This window comes from Primulina eburnea, chromosome 14 (assembly GCF_022965805.1).
Source record: "Primulina eburnea isolate SZY01 chromosome 14, ASM2296580v1, whole genome shotgun sequence".
Classification (NCBI taxonomy): domain Eukaryota; kingdom Viridiplantae; phylum Streptophyta; class Magnoliopsida; order Lamiales; family Gesneriaceae; genus Primulina; species Primulina eburnea.
The window spans coordinates 32763217-32781521 of record NC_133114.1 but is presented as its reverse complement, the minus strand read 5'-3'; the positions used below and the strand labels follow the sequence as shown (position 1 = coordinate 32781521).

The following is an 18305-nucleotide window of genomic DNA, read 5'->3' as shown; positions in this document are numbered from 1 at the left end:
AGTGGGGGCGTAGAGATTAAAATAATAATTTTGGTCCAACTAAATTTTTGACAAATAACACAACTCAAATATTTTTTTGGAGAGTACAATACTACATAAATACTAAGACATTTGATACCATTCGTAAAAACCAAGACGGAAAACCACTGACGACCCATTCTATTATTCGACATAGCACCACGAGTCAAATGGTGCGCAGCTTTATTGGCATTATGACTCATGTTTCTATTTTTCCCAAAGCATACAAGATAAAACGATTGGTCCAAGCCTTGCATTTTGGTGTATCGGGAACATTGAGTATGATTGTGGCAATAAGGCATAGTGGGTGCTTCTTCTTGTAGCAGATGCTCTGTTTCCACGAACTTTAGTTGACGATTAGTTTCTTGGGGAAAATGATGACCAATGAAGCTATAGAAAGTAATTCTCCTTCATTGGACAATATGTTGTGGCTGAGACATCTGGAGCTGAGGGGTGTGAATTTAGGGAAAAAGTATAAGTTTCTTTACAAAGCCAAACTGCATACGAACCAATGTTTGATAGAAACTAACTCTGCTGATTTGGAATTGTTGAACAAATGAGTTGGCATGCAAGCTTCTTTCTAAGAAGAACAATTGTATTATGCAGCGTTACTTTACAAGCACTTGGAAGTAGTGGGTTGGTTCAAAACAACATAAACTTCAGTAAAAGAGGCACAAAGACACCAATTATTAAATAAAAACATCGATTTGCTGAACAATAAAAGGCATCTCGAATGCTTTCCCAGTTGAGAGATGGAAAAAGCCAGAAAACAGGGTTCGAGTATCAGGTGCCTTCAGTATCTATCAGTGTAAGGAGTCCCATATACAATGAGATACGGCACAATACGGATTGCTGTGTCAATGGGAATTGCGAAGTTCACTCCAGAAGATATTCCACTGCCTGCATTAAGGTTCACAACCAAATTCATTCAGGTTGAGTTTGAATTCAGGTTGCTAAATTCACGAATATAATTTCCATTCTGATAATTACAAAAATAATTAGATAAGCATCAGCTAAAATGTATGATCGCGCCATCTGTTTCATAATCAAAACATTGTAGATGCAGTCCACTCTAAAAACAGATGATAATTCACGCCATCTGTTTCATAGTCGGAAAAGGAAACGATGTACTGCATTCAAAAAATAGAGGAAAGGATTGAACTTTGGTGTAGGATTAAAGCCCTTAGAAAAAATCAATGTTTAACTGTTCAGAATGTTTCATTTTGGGCATGATTGTCAATATGACAAGATTAAGCACGGCAAACAGAGAAGAAGACCACTTTACCTTTGCGAGTGAATGTGGCAGTATTAACCCCAATTACATGGCCATATGAATCCATCAATGGTCCGCCCGAATTCCCTGCAGCATTAACAAAGCATCAGACCTAGAAATCTATAGTAAGCAGATCAAACGATGCTAATGGCCAGAAACACTGTACATCATGTAAAACGAAATATTTCACCAATGGAGAAATACCAGCATTAATGGCAGCATCAGTTTGAATGGCTCCTCTAATGGCTCGTCCATTCGGTGAGGGTATCTCTCTTCCCAATCCACTAATAACCTGCAGTATGTCAAAGACCAAGGGATTCATTATTCATCAGCAATCCATATTGGTTCCTTGATACAAAAAATCTCCTTTAGGGATCTGGTAGCGCACACCAGAGCTCACATTTCTTAAAAATTACCCCAGTTGTTAAAGTGTTCTCAAATCCATAAGGGTTTCCAATTGCGTAGCAGCTCTGCCCCACTCGCAGTTCACGAGATGTGCCTAAAGCCACTGGTTTTAACTCATTTCCAACTGCATCAACCTGAAACGGAAATTAGATATAAGGCACGTATAAGCCGCCGGTTACATATTGTCAATAGCTGAACCTTGGGGAGATTTCTATTCACTACTATTTTCTTGTTAACACCTTAAGAACAGCTAAATCATAGTCAGGATCAAAGCCAACAATCTTGCCTTCTCTAGCAATGCTGTTGCCACTAGCATCAACTAAAGATACCTGAAAATGGATGTAAACAAGCTGTCGGTCCATACCTCACGGTCCAAATACGAGACAATAAGTAAAGCTAACGAAATAAAAAAAATAACAGAACCTTACAAAGTTGTAATCCACTTTTGTCTGCGGCCAATTTGGTAACAACATGATAATTTGTCACCTGTGGAAACCAAAAAGATTCTCAACATAAAATTATTACTCCTCCGGCATTCAGCAAATGCTCATGATTCTGACAAACAGAATTTATCATGATGCACAAGATGACCTCTTAGAAATGAATATCCACTTTACTCTCAATAAATGATAAATCCAAGGATGTAGAATGAGTGAGTGTCCGGAACACAAGGTTGATTTGAATGTTGATATGCGACTTCATAAAATTCTACAACAACATTACCTACTCATAAATTCATATATGATGAATCTCAACACATCAATCCGAATGATCGATTTTGGCAAGCATTTATATGTTCAGTACTTCATAAAACAATGAGTTTCATGAGAAGATTTTGAAGAAATATAGTCCACGAAACAAAGACCAGGAACCTACAATGTGACCAGACTTATCCCAGATAAAACCTGAACCTGTCCCTTCCAATTTTGCATTCTCATTCTCAACTAGCAATTTATCTGAAGCACTCTTCGGGACTTTAGTTAACTCAAGGTCCTTGATGGAAACAACAGAAGAAGAAGTGTCCTACATTATAAATAAGATTTGAGTAAGTGAAGAAATCCGAATCGATACACATGTTGAATTTTGGAACAATATAATACGATGAACAATAGCACCACATCCTCCAGTGTCTATCACCAAACCAGAATGGAAGTTGTAATTACAAATAACCGGAAAACGAGGTTCGATCCTCTTCTACAAATGGAAGTTGTAATTACAAATAATCATCAAATGCATATACTTCTACAAGAAGCATTAATGATAAAATCATGGACCTGAAAGATTTGAACGACTCGATCCTCTTCTAGCTGAAGTTCTTCCACTTGTGCGAGGGCGGAGGATCTTGAACACTGATGAAAGGGAAAGAAAGATGAGAGCATTGAAGAAGTGAGAATTAAAGATTTTCTTCTTGTTAAACAATGGAAGGCATCTGAACTAGGAGAAGACGAGTGTCGAACGGGCGGAATCGGAGACTGAATACAGTTGAATATACCCAGCGCCTCCATTACTGATTCTGATAATACCTTTGTTATTATTATTTTTTCCAAGGAACACATGCATATGAGAAAGAAGGATAGAATTTTTCAGGCCACTCATTTAATTTTTTAAGAACACTTAAAATTAAAACCAATTTGAAAAATTTTACATTTCAAAATTTGTTCAAACAAATTAAAGGTCTTTTTTAAATAAAAAAAATCTCATAATTTAGATTTTTTTTTTTACCCAACACCCTGTCAGATTTTTTTTAAAAAAAAATCATTAAATTTATTGTTAGAAAAAATTTCTTATGATCATTTAATTTACTCTATTGTTTGATATATAAATACATCAAAGAACGAATAGAAATATAAATGAAGAGGAACAAAATAAAATAGATGATATGCATACACAAGTAGACTTTAATGTCGCTGATTTTTTATTTATTTTACAAAATAAATTGGTAATTGATATAAATGGAGCAATCATTTATGTTACAGTAATTTAGAACTGCTTTGCGAATGAAACGTGTTATGTTTTGAAATAATATAATACTAAAAAGATCGAGAGCGATGCGACACACTTAATTTATTGATATGTACGGGATGAATTATTACTTATTGATTAGCCATCAATCTATCACATCTTATCGAAGGTGTCCTATCTCAACATGCCTTTGTACAATATTTATTTTTACGGGAAATTTGAGTTCAGTCCCCAGCCGCCTATTTTTTTTTGTGTTCAGTTCCTATGATACTTTTTTAGTACCACATTTCCACATGAAGTGTACCACATTTTCATGAGTATTGACATAGTACCACAATTTTGTGGATAGGAAGTAAAGCCAAAAAAATTTTTTGATTGAGGATTTTTCAATAACTTCTACTTATTTTTATTACATATTTATATTCCATTCTTATATGTAATATTGTGTTTCTATAATATTTTTTATTACTTATTTATATTCTTTCTTATATATAATATTATGATCAATTATGCCTAGCTATTTTGTGTGTTTTAATAAGGTGTTTATAATTAACAGGTGGTATTATTTTATATGTGGACATAGAGATTTGTGAACACAACAAAACTGTAAAGAATAGATCATTTGTGAGACGGTCTCACGAATTTTTATCTATGAGATTGGTCAACCCTACCGATATTCACAATAAAAAAATAATACTTTTAACATAAAAATTAATATTTTTTAATGGATGACTCAAATAAAAGATCTGTCTAAAAATACAAAATAGTTTACCGTCTCACACAAGTTTTTGCCAATGGTAAAACAGTAATATGCCGTTAAACAAAATTAGTTTAAAAAAAGTGATAATACCAAATATTTAACACAGCAAAAAAGAAAGAAAAATGAACATGCTTTTGATTCACATTAAAAAGTGAGGGGGTTCGATTGATAGGATCAATATTCTAAATTTGGTGCATTGCCTACTGCAAAGTTTTGTCGGCTCTTGGATGCTTGAAGCCTGATCTGTCTGTTAAACCTTCGAATAAATTCTTCCACTCTTCTGTTCAGTTCTTCATCGGACATCCTCGAATACTCATCGTTTTCTTCATACCTCGGTGGCTCCTCGTGTCCCTCTGACAATGTTCTCTTCAGAACCAACTTTTCATCTATTTTTGATATTATTTCTACCGTAGTAGCGGAGTTACTTCGAAAACTTGTCGCTCTCGGCCTTTTCTTTACTGCATGGGCTTCATTTTTAACTGGTGGAATGTTGATTATTTCTTGCTTCTTCGTCTCGAAATTTTCACTCAGGACGTTTTCTGTGTTAGCCTTTTTTTCTTGGACGAAGAAGCTGATATCGGGTTTATTTTCCTCGGGTTCATGAGGATAATCGTTTTTTGTAGTGCTACTGCACATCATGCTTATTATCTTTTCTTGAGGTTTTTCGTAATCTTCTTCTTTCTGATCATTTTCCGTTAATGTTATTTCAACAATTTTCGGGTGTTGGAGCTGGAAAGGAAAGGGGACGCGATCGGTGGCTTTCATGGCGTTTGAGTACCTCGCGTATTCTTCGTAAAATTCAGCTTCTTTTGACGAAGAAAATGCGCCAAAATCAGCTGCAATTATGAAGATAAGAGTGTTTGATATGAAGAACCAGAATTTGGTGGTGCATAAAAGGGTTGAAGTTGAGAGATTGAAAGCGTAGAAAACGGAAACGTAAAGAAGAAGGGATAACAGGAAAGCCCAGAAGGATTTCGGACTGGAAATCTTGGGTTTCTTTTTGAACTTGTGGAAATTCAGGGAATTACTTTCTGTAGGGTTTATGAATTTGGTGGCCATGGGTCTGAGTTTGTGGAGAGGCAGGGTCTGAAACTGTTTTTTGAGCTTGGATTTTCGAATGAAAGAAGAGACCAGGAATTTATAGGAATGTCTCATTTGCATGTTTGGATCATGAAAGGTGGCTAATAATTGATTCCTCGACGAAATTACGTTTTAACCCCTATATATATAATATATATATATATAAATATATAGATATTTTTCCTCTCTTTCGCTGGCCAACATGCACGATAGCAGGAATTTCAGGTCCGATTGAGTGTTTCACAATCTTGACCGATAGATATATGGGAATTAGTTCGATTACAGCTTTCAAATATATGATATTTTTTTAGTCTATTACACTCCTCGCAGATTAGCTTGATCATAGACGTCATTGTTTAATTTAGAAAAAATAACTTTTTATGTGATAATAAATTTGAAATTTTTTGATCTAAAATTGTTGACGTAACATCGCAAAAACCAATGAGACATTAGCAAAATAGAAAAAAAAAAAAAAAAAGTTAACGCCCGATATTAATTTGTATTTTAACGTAAAATTGAAGCAAAAAATCATTTTCCAGATAGAAACATAATGAATTTTGTGAGTAAAGATTATATGGATGTCTAAATTTAAATTTTGCAACAAAGAAATAAATAATAATAATAATAATAATAATAATAATAATAATAATAATAATAATAATAATAATAATAATAATAATAATGAGGTGTAATTCTAAAAATTTTGCGTTGGAAATGTAATGAATGATTTGGTCCAATGATGAGGAATGATTGAATTCAATATGTGTGCGGTTCAGCTTGATCACCTCAACTGTTCCATATTTAATGATATGGTAATAAATTTGGAATAAAAAAGAAGATTTGCCAATGAATCGATTACACTAATAAAATCGGGTTAACGTAAGTAAGTGTTCAAAGTAATGACCATCGTAGGTACGTATGTGATATCCTGATATTCTCAAGGGGTGTGGACCAAGCTTTAATTATTTAATCTCCATGTCATACAAGTGTACACCCACTATTTCATTTTGGTAGGTCGTGTATTAAGTAATTTCAATTATTTGCCATCCAATTCATACTCAAACTATGCCTTCACCCGTGCCATCTGTGAACTTTTATATATATATATATATATATATATGAAAGAATGATTGTTGAACTATAGAGATAACATTATCTCTATATAGTCTAAGTTAGTTTATATTCTTTGTATGTATACTAACTTTTTTTCGACTTTAGTCTTTTTAAATAAGAATGTTGATGTAGCGTCGGAAAATTCTCACATTGTATCAAAAAATATTGATGTGACATCGGACATTACTAACGTGTCTAAGGTAATGTAAGTACTCCAATGAAGAAAAAAAACTAAAATTAAACAATAAAATAGTGAACTAAAATATTAAATTGAAAAAAAAAATATAAATAGAAATAGAAAATGTACAAATTACGAAATAAAAACAATATTTTGCTTTGGTTGATATTCTGTGTGAATAGGGATGGCAATGGGCCGGGGCGGGGGGCGGGGGCGGGTTTGCCATTCCCATCCCCATCCCCGAATTCCATCCTCACCCCCATCCCCGTTTTTATTCTCCGAACCCGAAACTTCGGGGATCATCCCATCCCCGTCCCCGTTTCAAAAATATTAATATGGCAAGACGATGATCGATTCGAAGATTTTCTCAAACCAAAATTTATTATTATCTATTATTATTAGAGATAATATTAATATTAATAACAATAACAATATTAATAATAATAATATTATTAATATTTTAAAAAACAATATTATTATTATATTATTAATACTAATAATACTATTAGTATTATTAGTCAAATATTTGTGTGTTTGGTTGAGTGAATTAAATAAGGATAGATTAATAGTCAACTATTTATCGTTAAAATTTTAAGTTGTTTTAATAATCATTTTGACTCGGTTTAAGATCAAATTTTATGGATAACTATTTGATTAAAAAAATTGGATCTTAAACCGGGTCAAAATGATTATTAAAACATCTTAAAATTTTACCGATAAATATTTGACTATTAATCTATCCTTATTTAATTCACCTAACCAAACACACCATTATTTTATTATTGATATTATTTTCGGGACGAGTTCGGGGATTTCGAGGATGTGGATAATAATCCCATACCCGTCCCGAACTATATCGGGGATTTAAAAAAATCCCCGAACCCGAAACCAAAACCGAAAAAAATCGGGGATCCCCATCCCCGTTTCGGGTTTTTCCCGCGGGGCCCCAAACCCGTGGGGAAAATTGCCATCCCTATGTGCGAAATAGGACACTCAAAAAGGGAGTATAAGCATCAAGAGAAACATGGGCTTTTGGAAAATAACTTGGGCTCGGATAAAAAACTTGGAGGAAACCCATTATCAGATTAAGTACATCCCAAGGCCCTCGGACCATCAATTCAAGCAGGAAGTGTAATGATTTTACATGTTATCTAGCAATATCGAATTTTCTATTAATATGTTATGATTCAGTACGTGAAATTATATAACATTCGTATAAAATTCTTAAAAACAAATTATTTTTGAAATATTACTTCTGCATATCTATAGATACAAATCAGAATTTAGCGATGCTACAAAATTTCAGAACGTTACAAATTCCATTCCAAGGGCTCATAGGCGTAACTAGAGTTGACTGTGTCGTCTCTCTAGATAATGAAATCACGAATCAAGAACAGGCCCGATTTCGAGGATCATAATAGAGACAGTCAAGTTACATATATATTTCAATATGTATCTAGTTTCTTAATGTTTTTTCAATATTTATTTAATGAAATGGCTAGAGTTATTTCAGCGTTAATTAATTTCTAAATGTATATTGGAATTTTGTAAGATCCAATATACGTAAGAAAAGGAGGATGTAGTTTTTGGCGAGGAAGGGGGCCCCGTGTTCGGTGAGGCTGTCAGGGCTCCTCGGCATGTCATGTCTGTTTCATGAAAGCAGAGCCATGTCCCATCATGTTACTACACTGTTTTTAAATACCCATTTTAGTTTTGACTGTCCTGACAATTTTTTGACATCTTTTTCAGTATTTAGCATCTGTGATCCTTCACACCATCTCATATATCTGCATGCTACTCTATCCTCTCACACTCGAAGTTCCTAATATGGCTAACATGTTGGCCATCTTAGGGTTTCAATAGCTTTTCCATGCTGCCTTGTCACTGACATAAGGCTGAGTATAAATGTATGTTAATTAATCCATGCCTGTATTTTATGTGAACTTCGCTGTCATTTTTTCGTATGCTCATTATCTCCATTAAATATAACTTTCACACTTTCATGTACCTGTACGCTTAAGTTTTATTGTGATACACAAAGAGAGAGAGAGAGAGTGTGTGTGAAAGATAGAATATTTGTTTCTCTTGATTCCCGAAGCATGACTTCTATGTCTCTTCTACTTGTTGGCTTTCTCGTGTTTCTATCACCCGATCACAATGAATTGATGTGTGTGGAAAGTGATGATGGCGATGGGGTGCTGGTGATGGAACAGGAAGAGTTATACGGCCTTTTTGAGGTAATGGGTTCCCTGCTGGAAGACCCCACTTGGGGCGAGGTGCATCCTCTACCATGCACAGACACTCCCTGGCCTGGTGTGGAGTGTGAGCTTCTTCAAGAAACTTCAACCTTTCATATCACCAAAGTTCATGTCGGCCCCGATGATACCACCCCGCCGTGCAAAGATTCTGCTAAAATCTCAGAATCTCTCCTCAAATTGCCTTACCTGAAAACCCTTTCTTTGATAAACTGTTTCACTAAGTCACCTGTTTCTTTGAGCGAGCCACTCTTTAGTGCTTTGCCTTGTCTAGAGCATCTGGCGCTCGAGTCCAATCCAAGCCTTTATGGAGAAATCCCTTCCACTTTATCAAATCTCACAAGCCTGAAAATCCTGTGCCTCTCTCAGAACAATATGAGTGGTGAAATTCCTAAAGAAATAGGAAGTCTGGTTAACTTGGAGGAGCTTGATCTCAGTCACAACCGTTTGACTGGTTCGATCCCTGAAGAAATTGGAATGCTCAAAAGTTTAAGTATATGGGATTTTAGCTGGAATTCTATACAGGGAATGGTGCCTAGTTCAGTAGGTGAGATGCAGTTTCTTGAAAAGATTGATTTGGGTTCCAACAAACTTCAAGGAAGACTGCCTCGAGAGTTAGGGAAATTGAAGAGCTTGGTTTTGCTGGATTTGAGTCATAACTCTTTGACAGGACCGATGCCTGAAAATTTATTAGGTTTGCAGCAGTTGCAATACCTAATAATGGAGGGAAACCCAATAAATACAGGCATCCCTTCATTTATTGGGGACCTAAATAGACTCACAATGATAAGCTTCTCAGGGTGTGGACTCACAGGCTCGATTCCAACCATATTTTCAAACTTAACAAATTTAACCGCCCTGTATCTGGATAACAACAGTTTAACCGGTACAGTGCCTCAAGAATTGGGGAGGCTACCGAACACGGATCTTCTAAATTTAAGCAGGAATCAGCTTACTGGGGAGCTGCTGTTTCCCCAAGACTTCATTACCAGACTCGGAAACAAGCTTGATATCAGAGAAAACAATGGATTGTGCACAAATCAAATGGCGCATAAAATCAGTTCAACATTCTTTCAGAACCCTTCTTGCTCAAGTTCAATATTTCCTGCAGATAGCAACAAAACCTGGGCTGGAGAAAACCCGGAGAATTCTCAGGACATGAAGCCAACTTTGTACCGAGGTGATATGAGCTCATATTCTCCTGGGTTGGATAAAAAGTTTGTCTTTTTTACAAGTATCCTCCTGTTTCGTTTGCTGAATTAATGTATTCAATGGTTTTCTTGGAAAATGATGATTGATGTCAGCATTTAAAGTTGAGAAAAATGCTTGTTAGAATTTGTTACACAAATACGTGTAAAAGTTACTGAAGTGAAAGCAAGAATGATGGCATCACATTCGTTTTCTGATTGGATTTTGTTTGTTTTGTTTTTATTTATAATATTTAATTTCTTGTCTTGTTTTGACACTCTGTATCCATTATTATCGTGTATGAATTTTAAAGCTGTAGGTTGATGCTTGAGTACCGTCAGGGGTAGTTGCTATCGCTTGCAGCTTTTTTCAGAATCGGGTTTTTTCTTGGTGGGTCTGGTTAGGACCCATTCTTAAATGCAATGACTCTGGGGTTCATGTGATCTTAATCCAATAGACGTTGATAGATTTGGCACGCTGGGTCTCGCCCACATAATAATTGCCAAATATTTTTGTCGTTAATAACAGATATTCTCAACCAGATATGATCTCTGCACCAAAACTAGAGTAATTGCATTTTAGTCCAAAAGTTTCTTTTTCAAAAGAATCGAAACCCCTAGAAAGTAGAAACTACTAACATATTTTAAAATTTTCAATATAATAAAAATTTAAATATATATTGTTGGGTTACAGAAACACTAGCAATCTTGATTTTGATGAAATCAAAACTTGTTTTGTTTCTAGCATATTTAGTCAAATGGATAGTAGCAAAATATCAAGTTGATAGATTTGACAAATTAAAACTTAAATGAAGTCAACCTGAAAATCTAACGATTTCAAATATTCCGATGATACCTCACAAACCAGTTATTTAAATGACTAGCGATTAAAACGGTTGGAAAGCCAACTCAATTCTAGAAAGCATATTTCATGTCGGTCGAGTCAATTCAGATTTTATCGAGGTTAAATGGCAATCGCAAAGTCCGACCGAGCAAACATCATCAATCCGGACGATTTGATAGACCAACTATGGTATTTTGGTTATATCTCTCAGATTAATTATCTTAATAGAACAATTCGACATTATTTGGAAAAATAAGACCATGATCTACAAATCATCTTCAAATGTCGAAGTTTATATCTAAGCATAAAAAGCTGATAATTCGCGATGAAATTGCTAGTTCTGCGCAGGTTGCAGAAAGAGTTCAATAGTGTACACAGTCCAATGTTTCGAGCATCTCTCTCTAACAATTCTTGATTTTGTGAAAAGTTAAGAGAAAAAGTTACACTTTCATGTTTATATCACTTTGTCCAAAAATCAACTAATCAAGAGCTATATATTCGTCGGACCATACCACATTTCACTCAACTGTTTTGCTAATTCACACAGCCGATTTTGCTCATGCAACCATTTTTCTCTCGGAGCTGCTGGATCGCACCAATGACCTATCGAAAGTCAAATATGACCGTTACAATATCAAAAACAATACATAACATTTTTCAATGTTCATATTCTTATATATAACGTATATATCACTATTGGAGCCTATATATACAACATTTTAAAGATCAAATACAAGTTTTTGAAGGAGATTCAAAACATTAGAAGCCTACATGAAGAAATTATCTAAAATGAGAGTAAACCTAAGAAGGGAAGTCTGATTGAGATTATATAGAGTGGAAGTTTTCCCCTTTTTCTTTTGCTTAGTTTTAGAATCAAATTCGATTTAATTTCTTGTTGTTCAGTTCATTTTTTAATATCTTAAGAACAAGTTATCGTAGCTCAAGCTTTTAGAGTAAATTCTAAAAGTGTTTATTCACCACCTCTAAACATATTATTGATCATAACATATATAATAAAAAATAAATATGAATAAAATATAAAAGTATCCTGAACATTTATTAATCGATTTAAAATCTAATTGAAATTTTGATTAATTTATGTTTTCCTTGAATTAAGAAATTGAATAATTGTTAACAATAATATTTTCTAGAGAATTTCATTGGAATAACTAAATTCAAATTAAAATGATTTTCATCCCAGTAAAAAAAACTTTTTAATTCAAAACTAAGTGTGTTAATTTCAATCAAATTTTCAAGTAAGAGATCTCACACCAGTGTTCAAATTTCTTTTGTTTGTTTTTGGCAACATAATCCACCCTCCCAGTCCCCTCCGATCCCCTTATTTCTATACCTCTCCTCCCAATAGACACAACACTCTAATTATGTAGAACATATTAACATTGATACTTAGACTTAAATCAATCTCAAAAACCGACTAAAATGACGGTTGTCCAAAATCTATATATATAACTCTCACATACATAATTTATCTAATGTGAGACATCTCACAGAATTGATCTTCAATTTGAACACGACATAGATATATAATAATTTGGTTTCCAATTAGGCCTCCGATTAGTTGCGGTTTTGGTCTAGGCCTAAGTTCTTTGTTTCTTTGCCGGAACTTAAACAACAGTGAATCTTCCAATTGTCGTTCCGACCGTGGAACTAGATTAAAAAGAAGAATCTGCTTTTAGTTTTCAGAATTGGTTTTAATTTACAATTTGAATGGAATCTTAACCAGATTCAAAACAACTAATGAAAATTTTCTAATCGTTCTGCATGTGTCGGTCAAGAATAATTTGTCGTTATTCTTTTAAGTCTAACTTCTTAGCTACGGGCTTTATTCGAACACAAACATTAAAATCTTTTGCATGCAATTTGTTTAAAAATATTGATTTAATTTTGCAAAAATATACACTAAAAATTCTGGATTTTGCTGTAAATTACCGAGGAAATAATTGTTTATATAAAGACACATAGAAGTCCTCTGTTTATTGAATATATAATTTATGATAATAAAATGTCTATTAAATTCTCTCTCTCTCTCTCTCTCTCTCTCCCTCTCTTGACCCAAGTGGCAGCGTGATCTTCTTCGGAATTTATTGTGTTGTCTCACTTTTGTTTTGTTTTATTTTTTTTAAACAAAATAAAACGATTTAGATGTTTAAATTTCGAAATTAGAGGATTTCACGGCATCACTATATATAGCATTCTAAACAATTCGTGATTTGCATAAACTTAAAATTTGTAATGTCGATAGTAATTGAGTCTTGAGAAACATATATTTCTAGCAACCGTTGAGATAATAACATTTAAATGACAAAAAATCAAACCCCTTGCGTCGACTGTATATATATTTGATGCCCAATACGATAGACATAATGGTGATCCGCATATTCCAAACAATTTCACCGCAGTAAATATTTACTTAATTTATGGTTTGGTGTTCCCACAACATAGTAACTCTTTTAATTTCTTGGGGATAAAGGTGAATATATAATAGCATCTTCCAACTGCGGAATGAGAAAACAGGCGATATATATATAGCAGTCAATTGAAGCCTGGTAAAAGAAAGTGGAATTAATCTTTTGATTTCGAATTTCGTTTTACTATTTCTTCCGAGAGTGTTTTTTTTTTTTTTTTTGTGGGGGGAAAAAGAGATTAGCTTGACATATATTTTTGTACCCCTAAAAACTAATATAAATATATTTAACAGGAATTTAGAGGATTTCGAGTATGCCGAAATAAACATACACCTAAATCTTAAAATTCAAAGGGTGCTGTGATTATATATAGATGTTGCTTCGGGATCATTAAATATAAATGTTATTACATGGTAATATGAGGAATCAAACAGAAGGAATCGATCAAACTCAACAAAGAAATTCAATTATTAATTCGGTCTCCTAAAACTTGGCTGACACACATATATATAAATATATATAATAATATGAGCAGGAGCGGCTCTAATCCCACGATTAATTAATTATTTGGATGGCCAGAATTAAGTGGATAAGGAGACGTTTCTTGGGATCTAATCTTTCTCTTCTGAAGAAACCTTTGCAGTGATCTCTTCATGTACAGGCCCGTCGTTGGGCTGCATAGAGGGGAATTTAGGTTCGATCCCGGCGATTTTTCTTCCGTTTCACGGCTTGCAAGCAGTATAATCGCTTGAGCCTGCAGCGAAGTACGCATATATATGGGGAAGTAGATCATGAAATCCATATTTCATTTCATAGCAAACACATGAGCTAGCTAGCTAGGTCTCTCTATCAAAATATTCAAAATATTTGGAAGGTAGGGATTTTGATAAACAAATACAGTCTCGTCTTGAGGATGAAGCTACTGAAGAATATATAGTCTAGATAATATGTACGTACCTGAAGTTCTGTAACGTCAGACACAGAAACCTCGCCGTTGTAGAAAATGGTGAGCTCCTTATGGATTGGATTTGGTGTCTGCGATCCTCCATAATTAATGCAATTGGAGAAGACAGGACGCGGTGCAACAAGCCGGAGCTCCAAATTACAGTTCCTTTTCATCTCTCTATTCACACACACACACACACACACATATATATAAATATATATACTCACACATGTAGTCGTGCATAGTTGGGGTGAAGGCGCATATTATTATTAATGTAGTAACGCAAGGAATACAATTCAATCACGTCAGTCACCGAGTTGAAAATGTGAAGAAATTACAAACAAAAAAAAACGTCACGTGTTTCGCGAGCTTTCTATGTTTCGTGCTGTCCCTACTAAGATTATATACTCCTACAACATGTTTTTTTTCATTAAATTTATACTACACCTAATTTTCACGTGTGTTTGTTATAATTGAGACTCGAATTCTTTACAAATTTTGGATTTTTGTGACAGATACGACTATAAACCTTTTTAAAAAAAATCATGGCTATAAACTTTTTTATGTAACATATGATTTGCATGTGTTCTACTTTATGAAAATGAATTTTACTATAAAATTTTTTATGTAACATATGATTTGCATGTGTTCTACTTTATGAAAATGAATTTTACTACTCTATATATTATTATTAAGAAAAATATCTGGATCCAAGTTATTGCTCGAACATTTTTAAACATGTCTTAAAGAAATATTATGACAGAGGTGTATTTATAAAAACAATTTATTTTACTCAGTTGTTTAGTTTAATGCATGTATATTACATAATATATATATATATATATATATATATATATATATATATATATATATAAGACGATTAATGTAGTAACGCTCCAAAACATCATCTTTCTAAAAATCAGTGTGGTGGGTAGTTGCCACCGCCTAGAGGTTAATTTGTAGGCGGCAACTTTCATGACACTGTTATAATTCTATAACTCTAATATATGAACTGTATGCATGCATCATTGCGTATGTTGGTAGCTATTAATAAAATAAAGTTGAAATACTTATAAAAACATGTAAAATTATTTTAAAATTCAAAATTTGAGTTTAAAATAAAACAAAAACATGAAATATATTAAACCTAATCTCATAGGCATTAAATCGTTTTCATAATAATTTTAATATATAGCACATAACGTTACGAGTCCGCGAGGGATGAAGATTATTTCGTGCATTTAATAAACTTCTGGCTGTAATTAATTGACCATTAATTCCTGTACTGTTTCTCCGGCAGGTTAGATAGATGCAGGCCAACGGGCAAGAAAGTTCCATCGAATCATAAATTTTCGGAAACGAAATTTTCAAATTGATTAATTTATCTTGTTTATGTGTGGCACGTGAAATAAGCTATAGGAAAAAAAAAATAGAATTACGTTGAAATGAAATACGTAAAAAAGCATCTCCGGTAACAAAGGTTGATGACCTAATTTGAAAGCTAGGTGGGATATATGTGAAATTTAAAAATGGTTGTTAGAATTATTGCAATGATAGTTTTTATATTTTGAATAATGCAATTAATCAATTTGTTAGTTTTTCTAAAGAAAAATTATATAAATATCGGAGAAGACAAACCATCAATCATTAAATTAGTGCCACGGCCTATTGTCTGCCATGATATTGATTAATAATGATTTATTTTTCAAACGATTTTTCATGTGCAAAGTTTGGTATATACTTTAACAATTAATTTGGAATAACAAAATATTGGCACATACATAGCTTGGAATAATATCAATACCTTATATTTTTCGGAAAAAAAAAGCTTAAAATTAAATTAGAATATCACCTTTTCATCTGCTTGAGCTAACTTATTTTAAGTTAAGTTTGGAGAGCAGCAATGAGTGCATCGCGCTCAACCGAGCAAGATAGCTTCCATTGATAGAGATGGAGATGTGAAATATTGTTCATGAATCCGAAATTGGACCGGTCAAAGTTATACTTTATTGAATTAAATGCACTTAATTGGTGAATACTGTAGGACAATGGTTTAATGGAGAGTAGAAAAATTTATTAATGTATTGTTTGTTTAACAAAGAGATATCATAAACTATAATAAATATCTCAACCGTTAGCCAAATCGGTATCATGCATGATGATTCAACTGCCCTTTGAGCTATACTTATAAAGATTGGAAACAAATCAAAAGCTTCCAAAAAGTCACTTGTTCAAACTGCCTAATAAGGTAATTTCAAATAAAAAAACGTGTAATCTAGCGGATTATTTTGGCCTTTCTTCGAGCATATATTTTGCATTTTCCAATTTTTTTTAAAAATAAAATTAATTATTACCACCGACTATAACTTTCAATAAAACGACAAGCATATTATTATCACCAACTATAATTTTTTTTAATTTATTTACGTCACATTATTTTGTTTACTTTTTACGGTTCCACTTAATTAAACCCAATGAGGGCATCTAAATCAGCTACAGCAATTTGAACTTCCAGACGAACCCAGCCTCGTCTGCCATTTCATTATATTTCATTAATAATGTTCCAATTTCTTATATAATTAATTAATTTATTTTTTAAAAAATAATAATATTATTCATTATTTTTCGTATATTTATTTAAATGTATTGATTTTGAACTAGTATTAACAAAAATACATTAATATATTGATATATGTAATTAAAATAATAATTTACATTAAAAATAAGAGTGAAATTTTTTATATTTTCACTAAACACAAATTTATTTGAAAAAAACTTAAATCTACGACGACACAAAAATATACAAGTATTTAAATTTTTTTTTGTAATTCATGAAATAAATATATCTGAAAAAAAGAAAATATCTTAAAATTTGTGTTAAGATATTTTAAAAATGTTAGAAAACAATAGTCTAATTAAAATATTTGTCAACATATTTATGAAAAGTTACTCAAGTTAGAAAAGATCAATTTATCTAAATTAGTTTGGGTAAATCTCACGTGAGACGATCTCACACATTTATATTAATGGTACAATTGAGTCGGTTTATATCTTGAGTGAAAATAATAATTTTGACATAAAACAATATTTTTTCATGAGTCATGTTAGGTAGAAGATTCGTCTTACAAATTAACTCATGAGACGGTCTCATAAGAGTTTTTGTAGATTAATTTTAATATTTTATTGTATTTAATAAAAAAAATATATACAAAGAGATTGCATGTTTATATCAATATTTTAAAAAATATGTTAGGATTGATTAAAGTTTAGATAAAGGGGTGGATGAATGAATCTCTTTTCAAAAATTTCTTCCAAACCATGTCAAATTTTGAGACCAATCTTGATGGTGTTAATTATCAAGACGAGATTTTCTCAACTCTTGAGAAACGGTAAGAGGACAGATTGTGCGGAAACGGTCCAACAAATCTTATGACTAATATATTCAGATAAGACACTTTAAATCAGATAAAAAAATGCAGTAAGAAAAATACTAGTATTTTTATGGATGTTCGAATACTTAAGCTCTTATGTCATCTCTTCTTCTACTTAGAAAAGATTGTATTAGAAAACTTTAGTTTTACAAAACTTGTATAAACCGTTTCAACCTCAAAACTTATTCATTGTCTAAGTTGAAACTCTTAGTAACTTATTTGAGACGGCTTAAACATGCAATTTGATAACCAATACAATATAAATATAAGAGATGAATTATTTTATTCAAAATGTTGAGAAACTTCTGAACCAACACTTCGACAAAGTATTGTAGTTAAGCTTCTTCAAAATATCACGACAACACACAAAGACAACAAATTTTCAGAGAGGAGTGTTAGCTTCGTTGTCATCTTGACCGGCGGCAAG

The 18305-nt window shown here is 32.8% G+C and overlaps 3 protein-coding genes across 3 annotated transcripts; 1 reads left to right on the top strand and 2 right to left on the bottom strand.

The window, feature by feature from the left end:
• Nucleotides 1-659: 659 nt before the first annotated feature.
• On the bottom strand, nucleotides 660-3238 carry LOC140811481 (protease Do-like 5, chloroplastic). Its single transcript, XM_073169389.1, has 8 exons — nucleotides 2971-3238; nucleotides 2573-2719; nucleotides 2120-2182; nucleotides 1936-2025; nucleotides 1708-1830; nucleotides 1496-1583; nucleotides 1304-1378; nucleotides 660-918 (listed from the first exon to the last, which is right to left on the bottom strand). Exons 1-8 carry the CDS (start codon nucleotides 3199-3201, stop codon nucleotides 812-814), a joined length of 924 nt encoding a protein of 307 aa, XP_073025490.1. The 5' UTR covers nucleotides 3202-3238; the 3' UTR covers nucleotides 660-811.
• Nucleotides 3239-4592: 1354 nt separating this feature from the next.
• Nucleotides 4593-5477, bottom strand: LOC140811371 (uncharacterized). The gene has a single exon (XM_073169216.1). It carries the CDS (start codon nucleotides 5475-5477, stop codon nucleotides 4593-4595), a length of 885 nt encoding a protein of 294 aa, XP_073025317.1.
• A 3078-nt stretch (nucleotides 5478-8555) lies between these two features.
• On the top strand, nucleotides 8556-10505 carry LOC140812159 (uncharacterized). Its single transcript, XM_073170371.1, has one exon. The coding sequence runs from the start codon at nucleotides 8889-8891 to the stop codon at nucleotides 10305-10307; it is 1419 nt and encodes a 472-aa protein (XP_073026472.1). The 5' UTR covers nucleotides 8556-8888; the 3' UTR covers nucleotides 10308-10505.
• Nucleotides 10506-18305: the final 7800 nt, after the last annotated feature.

What these genes read in the sequence shown, in the direction of transcription:
- LOC140812159 (XM_073170371.1), top strand. Translation starts at nt 8,889, where the DNA reads ATGACTTCTATGTCTCTTCTACTTGTTGGCTTTCTCGTGTTTCTATCA.
- LOC140811481 (XM_073169389.1), bottom strand. Translation starts at nt 3,201, where the DNA reads ATGGAGGCGCTGGGTATATTCAACTGTATTCAGTCTCCGATTCCGCCC. An exon ending in GTGGATTACAACTTTGTAAG is followed by an intron (nt 2,026 to 2,119) that starts GTTCTGTTATTT and finishes ATCCATTTTCAG; the next exon opens with GTATCTTTAGTTGATGCTAG. An exon ending in TGCCACATTCACTCGCAAAG is followed by an intron (nt 919 to 1,303) that starts GTAAAGTGGTCT and finishes ACCTTAATGCAG; the next exon opens with GCAGTGGAATATCTTCTGGA.
- LOC140811371 (XM_073169216.1), bottom strand. Translation starts at nt 5,477, where the DNA reads ATGGCCACCAAATTCATAAACCCTACAGAAAGTAATTCCCTGAATTTC.